Genomic DNA, 15,297 nt, shown 5'->3' with positions numbered 1-15,297 from the left:
CTGGAGTAAAAGCAGGAGGTCCAAGGACAATTTATAAACTAGCACAGGCTGGAGGAAGCTGGTTCATTTCAGTATTACATGGTTTGTGGATTGGATTTGGGCAAGTGCACTGAGAATGCCAGCAGCTCTAACAAATCTTCATCTGGTGTAAATCAGTGAGGCTTCAAAAAGAATCGGTGGAGCTCGATTCATTTTAATCAGCTCTGGAGGTGGCTGACTCTTAAGCTGTTTTTTAACGTCTCCAAGCACCTGAATAATAGTAAGACACTAAGACTGGAGGCAAGTGGGAAGTAAACACAGTAAAGAGGATTAATGAGAGTTGTTTGGTAAATAAGCAACTGAGATGGGGGGAAGAGGGACTTGCAGTATGTAATCCTATTTCTGCAGCTCACTGGTGTGTCAGTGCCTGTGAGAGGAGTAAGATATTTACATGAAAGGGAAAAATAAATCCCTGGCTCCCTGTATAAAATTAAGATACTGGAGCCATTTCTCAAACCTTGAAGGCGAAAGCAAAGCTGAGCATCCTGGTCTCCATACCAGCTGATGTGCCAGCTCTGCAGCCTGGCAGAAGGTGTTTCAGATGGTTTTACAACATGTAAAAAACCTGTGTTTAGTATCTCCAGAACATCCATATGGTCTGAGATGACCCATGAGCAGCCCATTGGGCATAGGGATGTGACCCGTTGACTCTGCTGGATTTTAGATAGGATGGATGCCTCTGCTCTCAGATGCACCATGGGGTTTGCTGACAAAGAGCCCTCTGGCTAAGTCAGCAGATAAAGCAGGCTGATGATAGCAAAGTTTTGCATGATATCTTTTACTCAGTATTCTGTATTCTGACTTAGTCAAGCCACAGTTTTATATGTGTCCCTTAGCCTGAGAGAAAGGTACCATAAATGCCTACGTATGCACTTCCTTAAATAGGCGCTGAGTTCACCTTCAAATAATAATTAAATGGAAGAAAACATTGTCCTGAAATAAAATGACAGGTCATATTTAAACTGTCTTAAAATTCATTGCTCAGGTATTTTCTAGGGTACTCAGCATTAGTGTATGATTTATGGACCCTGTATACTGCAAGGTCTACTTTCAGCAGTGGGAGCAAGGTTCAGAAAGTTGGTTTTGCTTAACAAGATGAGGCAGATGCTTGCAAGGGGATAACACAGACACTTGTTTAAGGAGGGTAGAAAGTGGGAGTGGGGGCTGTGCTGAGCCCCAGAAGATAAAGAAGACAAAGTGAGATAGTTGGTGGAAACACTGGGTTAAAAAGTACTCTTTGAGTGGGGGTCACTGAAAGGGAAGAAGAAGGTCTGTGGGGGCAGATCTGTGCGTCTGATGCAATTCCCTGGTGTTAGACCAGCTCAGCTCTGTAAAAGAGGTCAGCCCCTAAGGAGTGTTATTCCGAGGGGAATATGGTCTTCATCAGGAAAATCTGTGAACATCACTGAGAACAACTGAAAGAAAGACAAAACTTCAAAATTTTGGAAAAGCAAGGAAAAGACAGTCACACTCCAACTGGGTTATCTTTTCCACTAGCTTAATATTGATGCTTATCATCAACAGGTTCATCATCTACCATTGAGCACCACTGTCCAGGTCTTCTGCCACCTCTAACCGAAGCCCAGCGTCCCCATATGTTGCTTAGCCTTTACGCCTATTCATCTCCTAGTGGTGAATTTACTCCCATTCTTGGAATGAGGTTGCAAATGATCTACTAATGACAATTTGAATACCCCAGGAAGCCAGTCTTTCTGCAGGAGATCCCATTTTTTTTAACCACCAAGAGTGGTTAATGAGTTCATAGAATATCCAAGTGGTTGAGGTCAGAAGGGACAGACAGCTTGAGATCACCTAGTCCAAACTCCTATTCTAACAGAGTCAGCTACAGCAGGTTGCCCAGGACTGTGTCCAGCTGGGTTTTTAATATCTACACAGATGGAGAGTCCACAACTTCTCTGAGTTCTTGTTGGTTTTCTTGTGTTCTTTGAAAGCTATCACTATCAAACTAAGTGTAGCCCTGCTTGATGAAAACTGAGTCTAGTACAAGGAAAATCAGTTGTTCTTCTGAACAGTATTGAAGCCGGTGCTGGTTGTGCAACACTTTCCAGGGCAGTATATATGAGACAAGCTGCTGAATGGCTTTAAAACTTGACTCAAGCCCACTGGAGATGCCAGAGCTCTACTGTATTCATTCTGTTGATTCAGTGGCATCATTGGGGATTTTGGTTGGGGGCTAGCAGTTAGTGTTTTTGTTTGTTAGGATGTTTTTTGAGTGCATCGAGACAAGGAAGGGTTGGCATCATTTTTTTACGTAGAATAGCAAAAGTATTGCTACTACTTGTTAGCAGGCTCATTTGACAGATTAAGGACTGATGAATAAAGTGGATAAAATAGCCTTTCATTCATAGAGAGCGCTGAGCCAAGCTGCATGGGCAATGCTGTGCAGGAAAGTTTGCTTTGCTGTTGCCTGCGCAGTATGTGTTCACCGGATAAGCAGGAGGCTCTGCTCCTCAGTTCTGTGAGTCTAGGATTTTTATAAGCACTATATGTTTGCATAACTATTATTGGGCAGGATTTCTCTGTCTCTTTTTAAGTTATACCAAAGTCACATTCTACTAGGGAAAAAGTTTGCTGTCATGAATGGATAGAATGCCCCACTATTACTCATAACAGGGCACACTACAAGCCTACAGGAGGCGTTAGCCTTTAATGTAAAACAAATGCCCCAAATGTTTCACAGAATACTCTCCAATAAATTATTTTTCAATGTTCACTCCTAATTTGTGATGTAGTGACAAAGATGCTGACAGAAATCCGTAGAGCATTGTGATCTATCCTGTGATCAATTACTTTTCACGGTTACCAGAAACGAAATTGCCGTATTTCTGTTGTCTGCTGCAGGTGAGGGTACCACATCAAATGGGCAGAAGTCTTGCAATAGATCTAAGTACTGTACAGTTACGGCCTCAGTGCAGCTCTGTAATAGCCATGGGTGGATTTTACTGGCTCACGCCAGAGTATAATGCTCATGGTGGTCTAATTGTATTGGTTGAAATATTCCTGTTTAACCACAGTGCAATTAGCAGATACAAGTGGATATTAGAGCTTTGAAACCAATAGGAGAGTTGCCAGTTTCAGCAATTTTACTATGGATTTTTTATTACATTTTTCTCCTGAAGCCATAACTTCTGAAGTAATCCAAATAAATATGAGACTGGGGGTAAAAATGGTGTTTCAGCTGCCTCATCTGTTCTCTTTACCTACTCGTCTAAAAGCTGACTTTAAACTGAAGACTCTTACATATTCAAAACCCCACAAGGCAAAGACATAAACTTTTCTTAGAAATTCATTTGATTGTTAAGCCAATCCTAGTTTTTACAAACTAACATGAGGGCACTTGTGGCTGACTGAGCTGGTGAAAATCCACATCTGTGGCTGAGATGTACCCTGTGCAGGGACATTTGAATAAAGGTATTGGCTTTGTTATATTGGATATCTGAGCTGAGGACTGAGTTTCTTACAGCCTGCAAGAACCCAGCAGCAGCACCCTGGGGTGCTTCAGACAGTGTTTTCTGTGACTCAGAGGAAATTGTACCCATGGTAGGGGGGTGGGAGTGTGGATCCATTACTCCAGCTCTGTATCACCCAGAAATTCCCTCTACACAACGAGAATCACATAGGAACCTGCTGGGTGCCTTTATTGCCCCCTTTTACTTTCCACAAAGAATCTGCAGCACGTCTGGAGTAACATCAGTAAATCTTGGTTTCTCAGCTGAACAACTGCAGCTCCCAGTGGGCTCAGTTCACACGGTGGATTTGCAGGAGCTCTAAAACCCCAAAAATTAGAACAAGAAAGCTAGAAAAATGTGGGAATGCCCCAGTGGTTCCCACACGTTCCCTGTCCCGCCTCAGGGAGGCTCTACATGAACTCACTTGGCTCTACCTTGAGGTGACAAGCCAACCTGACCATGGAGCAGCTAAGCACCAGTCAGTCCCTACCCATCACATGCGTCCAGCCACCTTCAAGATGCCTGGGACTATTCAGCACGCCTCTTAGCCCTGTGTGCATGTCCCATTCCCCCCTGCCCTCCCAGTCTCTGCGCTTTCTTGCTTTCTCCAGAGCTTTGTTTCCTGAGTCAGCCGCATGTTATGTAACCCCAGATTTGACCGTGCAAAAGATATCCCCTTCCTGCCTGACCTTTCAGCACCCTTCTGGCCAGCAATCTTGGCTTGGTACCATCCTTGGCTCCTCTTGGCTTCTGCTGGCTTTGATTTTGATGCCTGGTTCTAACCTGGATTTATGTGTGCAGAGCCCCTGGGTAAAGGTAGAGCTCAGGGAACAGCAGGAGCTGCACTCAGACACACTTCCTCCTGTGCAGGGAATCTCAGCCAGAGGTAATGAGGCATCTGAGCACATCAGTGTTATTTCATACTGTAATTTATGTGCATTAGTTTCACGCCTTTGTCTAAATAGTCACAACTTGGTGTGCAGACACGACCCCAGCTTTTCCATGCCCTAGCTGAGAGCAGGTGTTGATAAAGGAAGGCTCAGCTGGTTTTGGGGATCCCCGCTGCTTTGAAGGGAGGTCACATCACACATACCCCCACCTTGCTCTGCTGTTTGCTGTCATGCCACCACACTGCCTGAGGTGCAAAGGGCAGGGACAGGGTCCCTCAGCGCAGAGCTGTGACACTCCTCAGGTGCACAACAATCACTTGCAGCCACCCTTGAGCCTCTTGCAGCTGTGCTGCCACCACTTGTGTGGCTGCATGGTCTGATTTCTGCTACCTCTGTCCTTCCTTCTCTGCACCCCTCATACTTACTGATAAATAGTTATAATGTTCCAGGGTTGCTAAGCAGCGCGCAGCTCCCTGCTCGGGAGATCCTTGCCAGTAGGTCCATGTGGGCTGAGCCGGGGGTGGGAGAAGATGGCATCTGCTGGGGTGGTCCTGCTCCGCTGCACGCTTACCTCTCTCTGACTCTGGTGCCCCTTCCGTCGGCAGGCACATGGCCACCTCCTCCAATATGGCTGGGCTGGAGAAAGATGCTCCTGGTTTGTCTGCTTCGGAGAGTTGTTGTCTAAATAGCCACGTCAGAGGGCATTTGTGGAGATCAGCTATCCTAATGGCATCACAGCATCCATTCCCCAAGCTAATACCAGGTGATGGAGTGAAGCACTAACAGAGGGCTTGATACAAAGGGTTAAGAGTGGGAAAATAGAGTCATTCATCATTCTGGCCTTTGAAAAGAGGCCATGCAAAGAGGTCCCAGGTGGAAAAATGGTGCCTTCTTTGGTGTCTGCTTTTTGAGGCAGTAGCATGAAATCTTATGAAAGATGCTAATATTCCCAAGCAGCAGGAACTGCAAGCTAACCTGGTTCTTCCCGTCAGCTGCTCTGAGCCCTGAGAAGCCAGTTGGAGACTGGCTGAACTCAAATCCTTCCTCAGAAATTGTCCACTGTTGCAGTTGTCTAAAGCCACTAAGCTCCCAAACTGCACAAAACCAAATCTTTCTGTAGACATCAAGGTATGCAGGACTTGCTGGTTGCTCTGCCTCTGTACAGGCCTGCCCTGCTGCACACCTGGAGCATGGGAAGGCTGGGACCACCCTGTGGTCCCCTTTACAATGGGTTTGCATTTATGCTGCAAAGAGCAGGGTCTGGCTCTGCAGACCCTTCTGTGTGAGTGGAGAAAGTGGAAATCAGTGGTCTTAGTCTAGTTGGTGGCAGAGACAGATTGCCTCAAATGCAAAGTGTTCCAGATAGTTGCAAAGATCAGTCCATTTTACAAGTTTTCGTTTTCTTCTCAGCCCCTTGCATTTATTTGTGTTGCAGACACTCTTCTATTAAAGACATTTCTATTACGGAAAATCTGCAGAGAACTTTGGTTCATCTACACAGAAATTAACCGTTACTATTTAAACAGCTCTGTGAAATTCTATTTAAATGATTCTGTGAAATAGCAGTAGCTTTGTTCTTCTGTATGGATCAAATCCATCATTCAGGTTATTGCCTACGTTTGCAAGGGATCAAATAACAAGGTAGTTATCTACATTCAGCCAAAAATCTGGCCACAATGTAACATAAAAACAAAACTTTGTTTTGGGGATGGAAAAGTCCAGTGCCTCCAATGGCAATATCTACAGTCACTCAGATGGTGAGAGATATACTGTCCTTCAGAGATGGCAAGAGAGCAGTGAAGAGCAGCCCTTGCTCATCTCCTCTCTCTGCCCCTTATTATTCCAACCCCAATGTTTTTCCAGTACTGATGCCCACCCTGACCTGGAGCATGGGGCACCAACAGCCAGCCATTTTGCAGCCGTGGTAGGGGGTTTCTGCACCTTTCCCTCCTCCACTTCCCCCTCCAGTATAGGTATCTTTTTGTAAGGACAACTTCTACTTGGGAGCCCAGCTGAGTAATAGTTTATGAAAGTCTTTTACTGGCCTCACTGCAGCTGAGCAGAAGCAGTTAGGTAGTTGTCACATCTTGTTCAATGTACATGTTTAGATATGTCTGTATAAAAAAAGCAAGGTATTGATCAGGCTTGGTATGGCTGGGCACTTGAGAAGCATGTTTCTCCAGATTTCCTTAATTATGTTTGTTAAACACTCTATGTTGTTCAGTCTGTTCTAGAGAGACTGGAGAACTGCATAGGAATAAGTGAAAGGTCTCAGTTTTGGCTTCCGCTGGGGTTTTTATATTACAGAGTGGCAGATAAGCAGAGGAGTGTTTGCTGCCTTCTTGCTAGCACCTGTGAGAACATGCATGTCTCAGTTTTGTATGGGTCACAGAGCTCTGAGATGTGTGCAGAAATAAAGGACCAAACCTGCACGCGCATTCAGCTTGTGGGTGCAAAAGCCCAGAGAGTATGCACAATCCACTTTGGGGGCAGCCTTAAATTTTTGTCCAGCATTGCATGAACTCCATGACTTTGATTTTTATGAGACACCAGCATTATGGAGCTACTGCAGTAATGCATCCCGTCTGCACTAGTCTGAAGGATATTCACAGGAGGGCTCCAGGAAATTTTGCTCTCTTCCCCTTTCTGATCTGCATGAAATTTGGGGGGGGGGGGGGGGGGGGGGGGGGAAAAAAAAGGCAAAACAAAACGAAAAAAACCCAACAAAGCAGGAGAGTGTACTGTCTTCATTATTAGCAGATAACAGATCCTGCCTAATGCAGTAGAGTTACCTGTAATCCCAGTTATCTGGGCACAGCATATATATCGACAGTCCCAGGCTGTTTCTGCATTGCTTGGCAGAGCATGGTGCGCCATGAACTGAGCTCCATGCGTGTACCTTGGCTACCTGCACTGCTCTGTGGCAGAACAGAACTCTGAGGAGCAGGAGCACACCCAGCTCATCCCCAAAGGGCCCTGCCAGTGCGTAGCACACTGCCAGGCATTGCCATGGCCATCCTCCAGACATGTTTTGTCTTTGTTCAAAGCAGGATGCCTTCATTCCATGCATTTAGTGTCTTTTTTTTTTTTTTTTTTTTTTTCCCATTTAATGGCTTTTTGCCAGGCTGGAAGGCTGGCGACATGAGCTCATTTTTTTATGTTAGGCCCATTCATTTTTTCCCTTTTGTTATCAAAGCATATCAATGATGTATTCTGCACTGAGAACACCCAATGGATAACATAAGCTGTAATGTCCCTCCAGTCAATAAAACCTTTTAAAGATCATTATAGGGAATGCGAAGTATGGGTTGTAACGTGAGGGGTCACTGAAAATACTTTAATAGTTAATAGTCCTGTATCGTAATTATAAAGCTGCTTCTCTTCCTTAAGATTGGTTTTGTGTAGGAGCATAATTCTGAAGTTAGCTTAACTGAAGACCTAGTAGGAAATTGCATCACCTTCATCCCCTAGGGACAGATCTTCCTTTGTAACATCAGAACAAATCCTCCTCAAGTCCACCAAAGTCTGTGAAATTACTCTGACTTCACAGTACAGAAAATAAATGAAGACTAATCTCCACTGCTTAAATTTCATGTGTGGCTCAGCAATCTACTGCAATTACTTACAGCCTGAACAGGCCAAATTCTCCCTTCAGACATACCCAGAGCGACTTCAGCAGGCTGGGATAGATGCACTTCTGCAGAAAGAGGTCTGCCCACCACATTTTGCAGCCCGAGCACCTCTAAGTGCTGATGAATGGCTGCAGAGGGGATCAGTATGGATTTTTTTTTCCCTGAGAGAAGCACTCAGCAAAGACTAGATCTTCAATCCTTGCACAGTGAGGGAAATTTGACTGTTACAGGGGATCATGAACCACCCCGAAACAGCAATCACCCGCAGGCCTGCAGGGCTTGCTTAGGTATACTCCAGAAACTGGTCAGTTAAAAATGGCTGTGAGGGAGAGCTGAACTAGCTGTGAATTACAGGCTTGAAAATGCTCACATGAACAGCCAGAAAAGAATAAACTCTCCTTAGGAGATGGTGTCTTGGGGTTAGATCAAAGCCTATTGCTGCAACATGACTTGCAGTGCTGTGAAAGAGACTTTCTCCTTTTGTATAACGGTCCTATAGCGCTGTGCACTTGTACAGATCTTCTCGCCTTGTCCATACATGAGAGACAGACAGAAAAGGTCTGATGATGTTAAACATGCTTACTTTCTCTTGTAAATCTTATCAGCTGACCACTAGTTTCGCTTGGCTAAGACTGAAATACTGAAAGGTCTCTCGGGAAAAAATGGCCTTTTCTGATTCCCAAAAGACATCTCTTTTGTTTTCATAAAGAGGAAAGGGGCAAAGCAGCTCGAGGAAGGAGACCTCCATCAAATGTCCAAAACTGAAAGTAATGCAGTATACATAGTCCTTCCAAACAGTGCAGATAATGTAATCCAGGTTACCTATAAGACTTTCTAGTTTGGAAATCAAAAACATCACATATTTGGATAGTAAGTAATAAACTTTGCAGCAAAACAGTTTGTTTATCTTTTAGATGCTGGACTATATAACTTACCAGACCAAAGACAGAAACACAGGGAACACATGTAAACACCTTGGGAGACTGAGAGTATTGAACACTGGTCCTCAATAAACATTGAGCAGTAGTGAGTGCATTGCTGAAACTTGTCCAGATGGAGCTGCTTTTTATTATAACTATAAAACATTTGCTTTGTATGTGGGAGGTAGTTGAGCCAGTAACTTCTTCCTATGAGTAAGGAATAGTATGCTGCTTGGTTTTCTGGACAGATACATGGTCCACATATGCCTGTTAACTAATTTAATAGCGAAGAACTGAGGTTTCAGAGAATTTAAACATTAGGGTTTCTTCCTTGATTTCTGTCTTTACATTGTCAAATTAAAAATATCCAGATTGAATTTTTCTGGTCCCCCCGAGACAGTCAAGGGGAAAGTCAGAATGTGACTCTCTTTCCATGACTTTGAAAACTATCTCTAGAGAAGTGTCCTTCTTTAACATGAGCCCCATATGTCTGGGCCATAGCACCAGGCTGGCCAGCCCAGATTAGTCATTGGGCAAGGCTCGTGGTGGGCAACTGCACACAAATTTGATGGCTGTGTCCCAGAAAGCAACTGTTGTCAGCGCACTGAACTCCCCTAGCAGGGGTCCTGTTCACAAACCAGTCTTAAAAAGCAAGATCACTTCTCCCACCAGTTGCAGTTGCCAGGACTGATTCACCTCTGATGGCTGGTGGGCAGCATGAATCAAATGGCTGTTTGATGAATGCCCACAGTACTGAGAGGTAAATAGCCTCCATTCATGTTCTTCTTGTTCTTATAAACATTCAGGTTATTGGGAGAGAAGGTCCAGTAACTGAGTAATATTACAAAATTTATTCTTCCGTTCCTATCCTATATCTGCTAAATAAGGGTGGCTTTGAAGTGTGACTGTAGCCCACACATCATCTTGTCTGGGCTTCCAGCAGTGAAGTCTAGCCAAGAGCTCTAAACATAGCTGCCACAGCTACTGCTAACATCCTAGCCCAGGAGGTGAAGCTGAATGAAAATATGCCTGCCAGGTATTTACCCTGTTTCATGGACAACTTTTGACACCCAGGAAGATGCTGCTGCTGTTGGATCTCTACTGGTATATACGTAGCTTGGATATTTCTGCTGTGGGCTGGGGGCACATCAGGAGAGACCAATCCTATGAAGCAAATGGGTGTGCCATATGAGACCCAGTTTCATTGAAAGTCATTAATTTTTATGTGTTGATAGCTAATGAAATATTCATCGGTATGGAGAAGAGCTTTGAAGTCGTTGCACTTACAAATTATATATTTTCAGCTCTCTGATTTGCCTCTTCCCTTCTGCTGCTTTGCCCCAGGGACCGGCAGGCACACGCACGAACCGGTGCCTGCCACCCCCGCCAGCGCAGGAGGGGCGGGCGAGCCACGGTGATGCTTGCCAGTAGAGCAGCTTGCTGGCTGCTTGTCTGTCCCCATAGCACAGCCCAGTGCTGGGACATGCAAAGCGAGGCTGCCCAGAGAGCTCAGTAGCAGCTTGGTTCATGGTCACAGTCACTTGGAGGTGAAACTGCTTTGAGAGGACAAACATGTTCTGTACATGTTAGTGAAAAAGCATGTTCACGAGGGGAACTGAAAACACTAAAGGATTTTTGGCACAAGTACCTTGTACATTGGCACAGGTATGAGTGTACAAAGGCAGTAGAGAGAGGACTGGTAGCTTTCACTGCCAGTAAAATCTCTTTTTTCACTGTGTTTTTGCAGGTGCCTTTTAAGCACCATTTACAATGTTGTACCACTGCTCAGGACAGTGGAGTTGCACTGTGCTCTTCTGAGAGCTGGGCATCTCCTCCAACAGTGCACTGGCAGGGAGGGAGGAGTGGCCTTTCAGCCTCTAACTGCATTTCAGAAGAAAAATGACACTCTATGCCCCTTTTGTAAGAAACAGGATAGGTGTTGCCCTCAGAGGATAATCCAGGGCAGCAAATCGCAAGCGGAGGCAGACTTCTTCTGGCAGTGTTGAGTCAAGTGTGGGACCCACGGAAGGAGGGAAATTTAAGATCTTTTCCTTTCTCTGCCGCCAGCCCAAGGTCACTCCCTCCTAGCTTGGCTGGGTTTCCTCGGGGCCCAGCCTTCCCAGATGCTGGCCGTGGTGCACTGGCACTCAACAGAAACATTGCTATGGAGGCAGGCAGTAGGAAACAGGTTTGCAATACTCAGGCTTGTCTTATTAAATCAGTTTTTATTCTTAACTCTCATCCCTTCCAAGCACAAAGCCCCTTGAAGAGTATGAGCATGTGGATTACGTTGTGTCTTTTAAATTCTGTTGCAGTTTATTCTCCTGGACAAAACTTCTATTCCCATTTCTAGGTGATCTTATTCTCCTCAACGCTTCAATAAGCCTATAAGTAATGAGGCATAATAAAGTCCTGATTGAATGAATAGTTTGCTCAGCTTTTGCTTGATTTTGTCTGAAACATCATATATAGAGATTTTCTTAACTGTGTACATGTGAGACATGAGGTGAAACCCTCCCCTAGTACTCTACCACACAACTGCCTGGCAGACAGTAGGTCTATGCCAAATTTACACCAGTAGCCAAAGCTGGCAGGGGAGGTCTTGTCAAATATATCAACTGAGTTTTGTGGCTAGACATGATCAAGGGCCAAAAACTATGTGTCCTCTAAGAAATTTTCTAAAGACAACATACAAATTGTGTTTGAATGTGCATTGTTACGTTGACCTTTACACAGGACTCTGCAGAGAACTGGTACAAGCCAATATGACAAGCCAATATAAATTTAGTTGATAAATAAGATTTATAATGTGATCAGAACCTCATATGAAATTGAAGCTTGATGTGTAAAATATACTGCTGAGTGGCTGTTTGATCCTTTCTTGATTTTAGGACTCATGAAAATTAATGCATGCATGGTGGAGAGGTCATTATGGACTCTGATGCATCATTTCAGGCGTGTACTAAGCTGTACAGAGTTGCATGTACCTTTCATTTGCAGATATTTGGCATGAAGAGTGCACCAATTTATTTGCTAAACATCAAAACACAATGTGTAGCAAATCTTACTATAAAGCAATCCAAACCACTTGTTAGCGAACTGCCCGTTTTGCCTGCCACCAAGTGAGTATATCACAGATATGAACAGTTTCCTCCTCATTCCCTCACTAATTTGAAACATTGCTTTTACCAATGAAGAGCAACCCTGGAATGGAAATGCATAAATGCAGGGCCATAGCACTTCAGCTGAAAGAGGGCTTGGAGTATTACACATAGGAAGATCATGCATAACCTAGCTTATCAGGCAGAAAATAGGATAAAAGGGCTTCGCTTGGTGTGTGAGAGAAAAACTTACATGCTGGGATCCCAACAGTGGATGAAATTTGAGGTAAAAAGAAGCTAGTGACTCACAGAGCTAGCAGCACAAAAAAGAGATAGTGCCCTAATGCAAAAGAGTGGTTTAAAAATCACTACAGACCTAAATGACTTTGCATATCTAAATACACGTCAATTTTAATCCCTGTGACAAGTGCATACGAGTCTGTCAAACCAGTAATTTAAATGGTGTAACTGAGGCAAGTTTGACCCCAAATCCAAGTCTGACATGCATGTGGAAACAAATCAAGTGAAGGAGCTGAAAAGAGCACTCTCCAAGCCTGAACTTGTGTGTCTGCCAAAAATAAATAAATAAATGCCTCAAATAGCCATTTCATTGAGACCCAAGAAAGTAGTTGCTGTGTTTTGCTAGCACTAACCCTGGGCAGTTGATAAGGCAGAAGCAGAACTCTGATAAAAATCTCCATTCCACTATTTGCAGGCTCTGAAAAAGTGCACTTCCAATGCATGCTGGTGCCAGTGGTGTAATATTACTGCCAACCTCGCCAGCAGTGTCTCCAGAGAGGTCTCACCATCAGAGGAGAGCCTCCAAACCTGCTGGATCTGTGCTGTGAGACCAGCCTGGGGAGAGGAAGGAGCAAGTGGCTGCCCTTGGGGAAGAGAAACTGAAGCAGAAAGGGAGAGGAAAGGAAAAGGAGTTTCAGGAGGACTGAAGAAGTCAGTCTTGAACTCACGTCTAGAAAAAATAAAAATGTAGATAAAAATTAGAGGAAGACATTTTATAAAGTTAAGAAAGAAGAGGAAGGATAGACAGAAATAAAATTTAACTGGAGAGGTGCAGAAACACGCAGGAGACCAAAAGAAAGAAAGGGTAAAGAGGAGACAAACAGCAAGCAGAAGTGACCAAAATGTCTTCATTTTTTCACCATTCATAGAGCTGATTGTCAGGATTGGAACTTGAGGGAGGAGAGGGGAAAAAAAAAAAAAAAAAGAATTTTTGAAAGCAGCAGAGAATTTTAAAGCCAGGCACCATTTTTCCTGCCCAGGAAAAAATTAAAACTATTGCCATAAGATTCTCCATTCCTCTTGTCAGGGATGTGGCAGGGTGGATGGGTGCTTTACAATGTAATGAAAGACAGACCTGCAGGAGTTTGTGTCAGATACAGATAGGCACAGCATGTTAATGGCTGGAAAAGGGTTCAACAAAGCTCTTAGTCTCCCTTTCCCTTGCATTTCCATTCTCTAACAGCTGGAATCACAGCTAATATTAACAAGCCTTAACTCTTAGCAGCTGAAGAGCAGCGTTAAGATATCACAATCAGAAATATTTTCTTTGAGATTATAAGCGAAACAAATTTATCTTCCTGTAATCATTCTCCATAAATCTTTCACTAATACTTTGCTGAAATAAAATGTCATTAACCATTTTTTAATTAATAGTTGTTTGCTTTGTTAAACAATGTGAAGAACAATAGCACAGACTGACTGTTGTATTACATTTGTTTATCTGGTCCTCTTTTTGCCCTCAGAAGTGCCTTAAACTCAAGGCACTAATGTATGAAATATCTGTGTGGAAAGCACAAAGCTTTTTCCTTCTACTATGTGTAAAACTTCAGCTTTAAATAAAGGTCACATGACTCCTGAGGAGAGAAGTTATGGGGGAAACACTTACATGATGTAACATGGTCTGTTACAGGGCTTATGCTCAGGTCTCCCTTTTCAGAGTCACTCTAAAATCCCAAATAAGATGATTTTGTTCCATGGTGTGCAGATGCTTGTTAGATTTCTGCACTTTCTGGGCATTTCCTGAATTGCCTCACAGTTAGAATTGGTGGTCCTGGCCTGTGTTACCAAATGGTGCCAGTGGCCACCAAACAAAATAAAAAGAGGATGCTTCAGTGGTTGGTGCTGGAGGACTGGTAGATCACAGCAGGCACCATGTTTCAGTCACTGACATAGACACCTAGAACATGGACATCTTTGTCTGCACTAGTAAACTAGCCTTCCTTCACAGACAATGCAGAGAAATATGAATGTGTTAGGCGCAAAGCATCTGACTTATTTTGAGTATCCACTTTAAGCTGTTCTGAACTGTGTTTTAAAAGTACCTGTTTCTCTCCATTGCCTGTGAAGGTAGTCTGGGGTGGTCACCACAGATGTACACTGGTCAGATGAGCTCTCTCGTACTGACCAAACACGGTGTTTTTATGATGACTGGTGAGTGAGTTGGGTCCTCAATGGACACAACTGGTCATCATCCCAGTTTGAATGATGTTGTACTTTGAGGAGAAAGGCCCAGGACTGCCCCAGGGCAGGGCCTGACCCAGCACCCAAGCCTCCATTCCAGGGATGAAGGTGGTGGTGGGGGGCTCTCCTACTAGCAGCCTTTGTCTCATGCAGTGTGCATGCCTGAATCTATACACAGGCTAGCACGGGGAGAACAACAGCCCATCAACAGGGCTTAGGACCAGACCCCTCATCATCCAGGTGGATCATGAGGCTTGACAAAATTTAACTGCTGGTTTGACCTGTGTTCAGAAAGGGAAAATAGAAAGGAAAATTTCAGTGTTATGAAGCACCTTACGCGTTCTTGCTTTCAATCTGTATTGAAAAAGAAGATGTTTATCTCTGTCCTTTCTTCTCCCCCCACCCTGCCTATACATCACCTGGGATCACCCAAGGAAACCAATGAGAAAAGAAGAGAATGGAACCAGTCGGGCTGAATATGCAATGACCTCCTCCCAAAACAACAAAACAGTTGATAACAATGCGGTTGTATAATCCCCAAGACCCCGCCGAGGCGCATGAGGTGGTAAACTTTCAAAGCACACGCACGGAGCATGCAGGGTGGGTGAAATAAGGCAACGAAAGGAGCTCTGTGGCCATGGACTTCATTTCAGAAATAGTGCCCGCATCAGTGATTCAGAAGAGAAAAACAGGCTGCTCTTCAGGCTTGCTGCTTCTCCAAGGAAGGATCAACTCACCCACCCAGGCTGCCCAGAGAAAAGGCC

At 44.2% G+C, this 15,297-nt stretch overlaps 1 protein-coding gene across 1 annotated transcript in view; it reads left to right on the top strand.

Moving 5' to 3' along the window:
• The window catches only part of PRIMA1 (proline rich membrane anchor 1), a gene marked incomplete at its 5' end in the record, with an annotated part of 42,073 nt that extends 27,006 nt beyond the window's left edge, over positions 1-15,067 (top strand). The window contains one exon of the mRNA XM_010077488.1: positions 14,968-15,067. Coding sequence (XP_010075790.1) covers positions 14,968-15,067 — 100 coding nt within the window. The remainder of the gene's footprint in view (positions 1-14,967) is intronic.
• Positions 15,068-15,297: the final 230 nt, after the last annotated feature.

This window comes from Pterocles gutturalis, unplaced genomic scaffold (assembly GCF_000699245.1).
Source record: "Pterocles gutturalis isolate BGI_N339 unplaced genomic scaffold, ASM69924v1 scaffold48123, whole genome shotgun sequence".
Classification (NCBI taxonomy): domain Eukaryota; kingdom Metazoa; phylum Chordata; class Aves; order Pterocliformes; family Pteroclidae; genus Pterocles; species Pterocles gutturalis.
The sequence above is the reverse complement of the archived record's forward strand: the minus strand, read 5'-3'. Positions and strand labels throughout refer to the sequence as shown.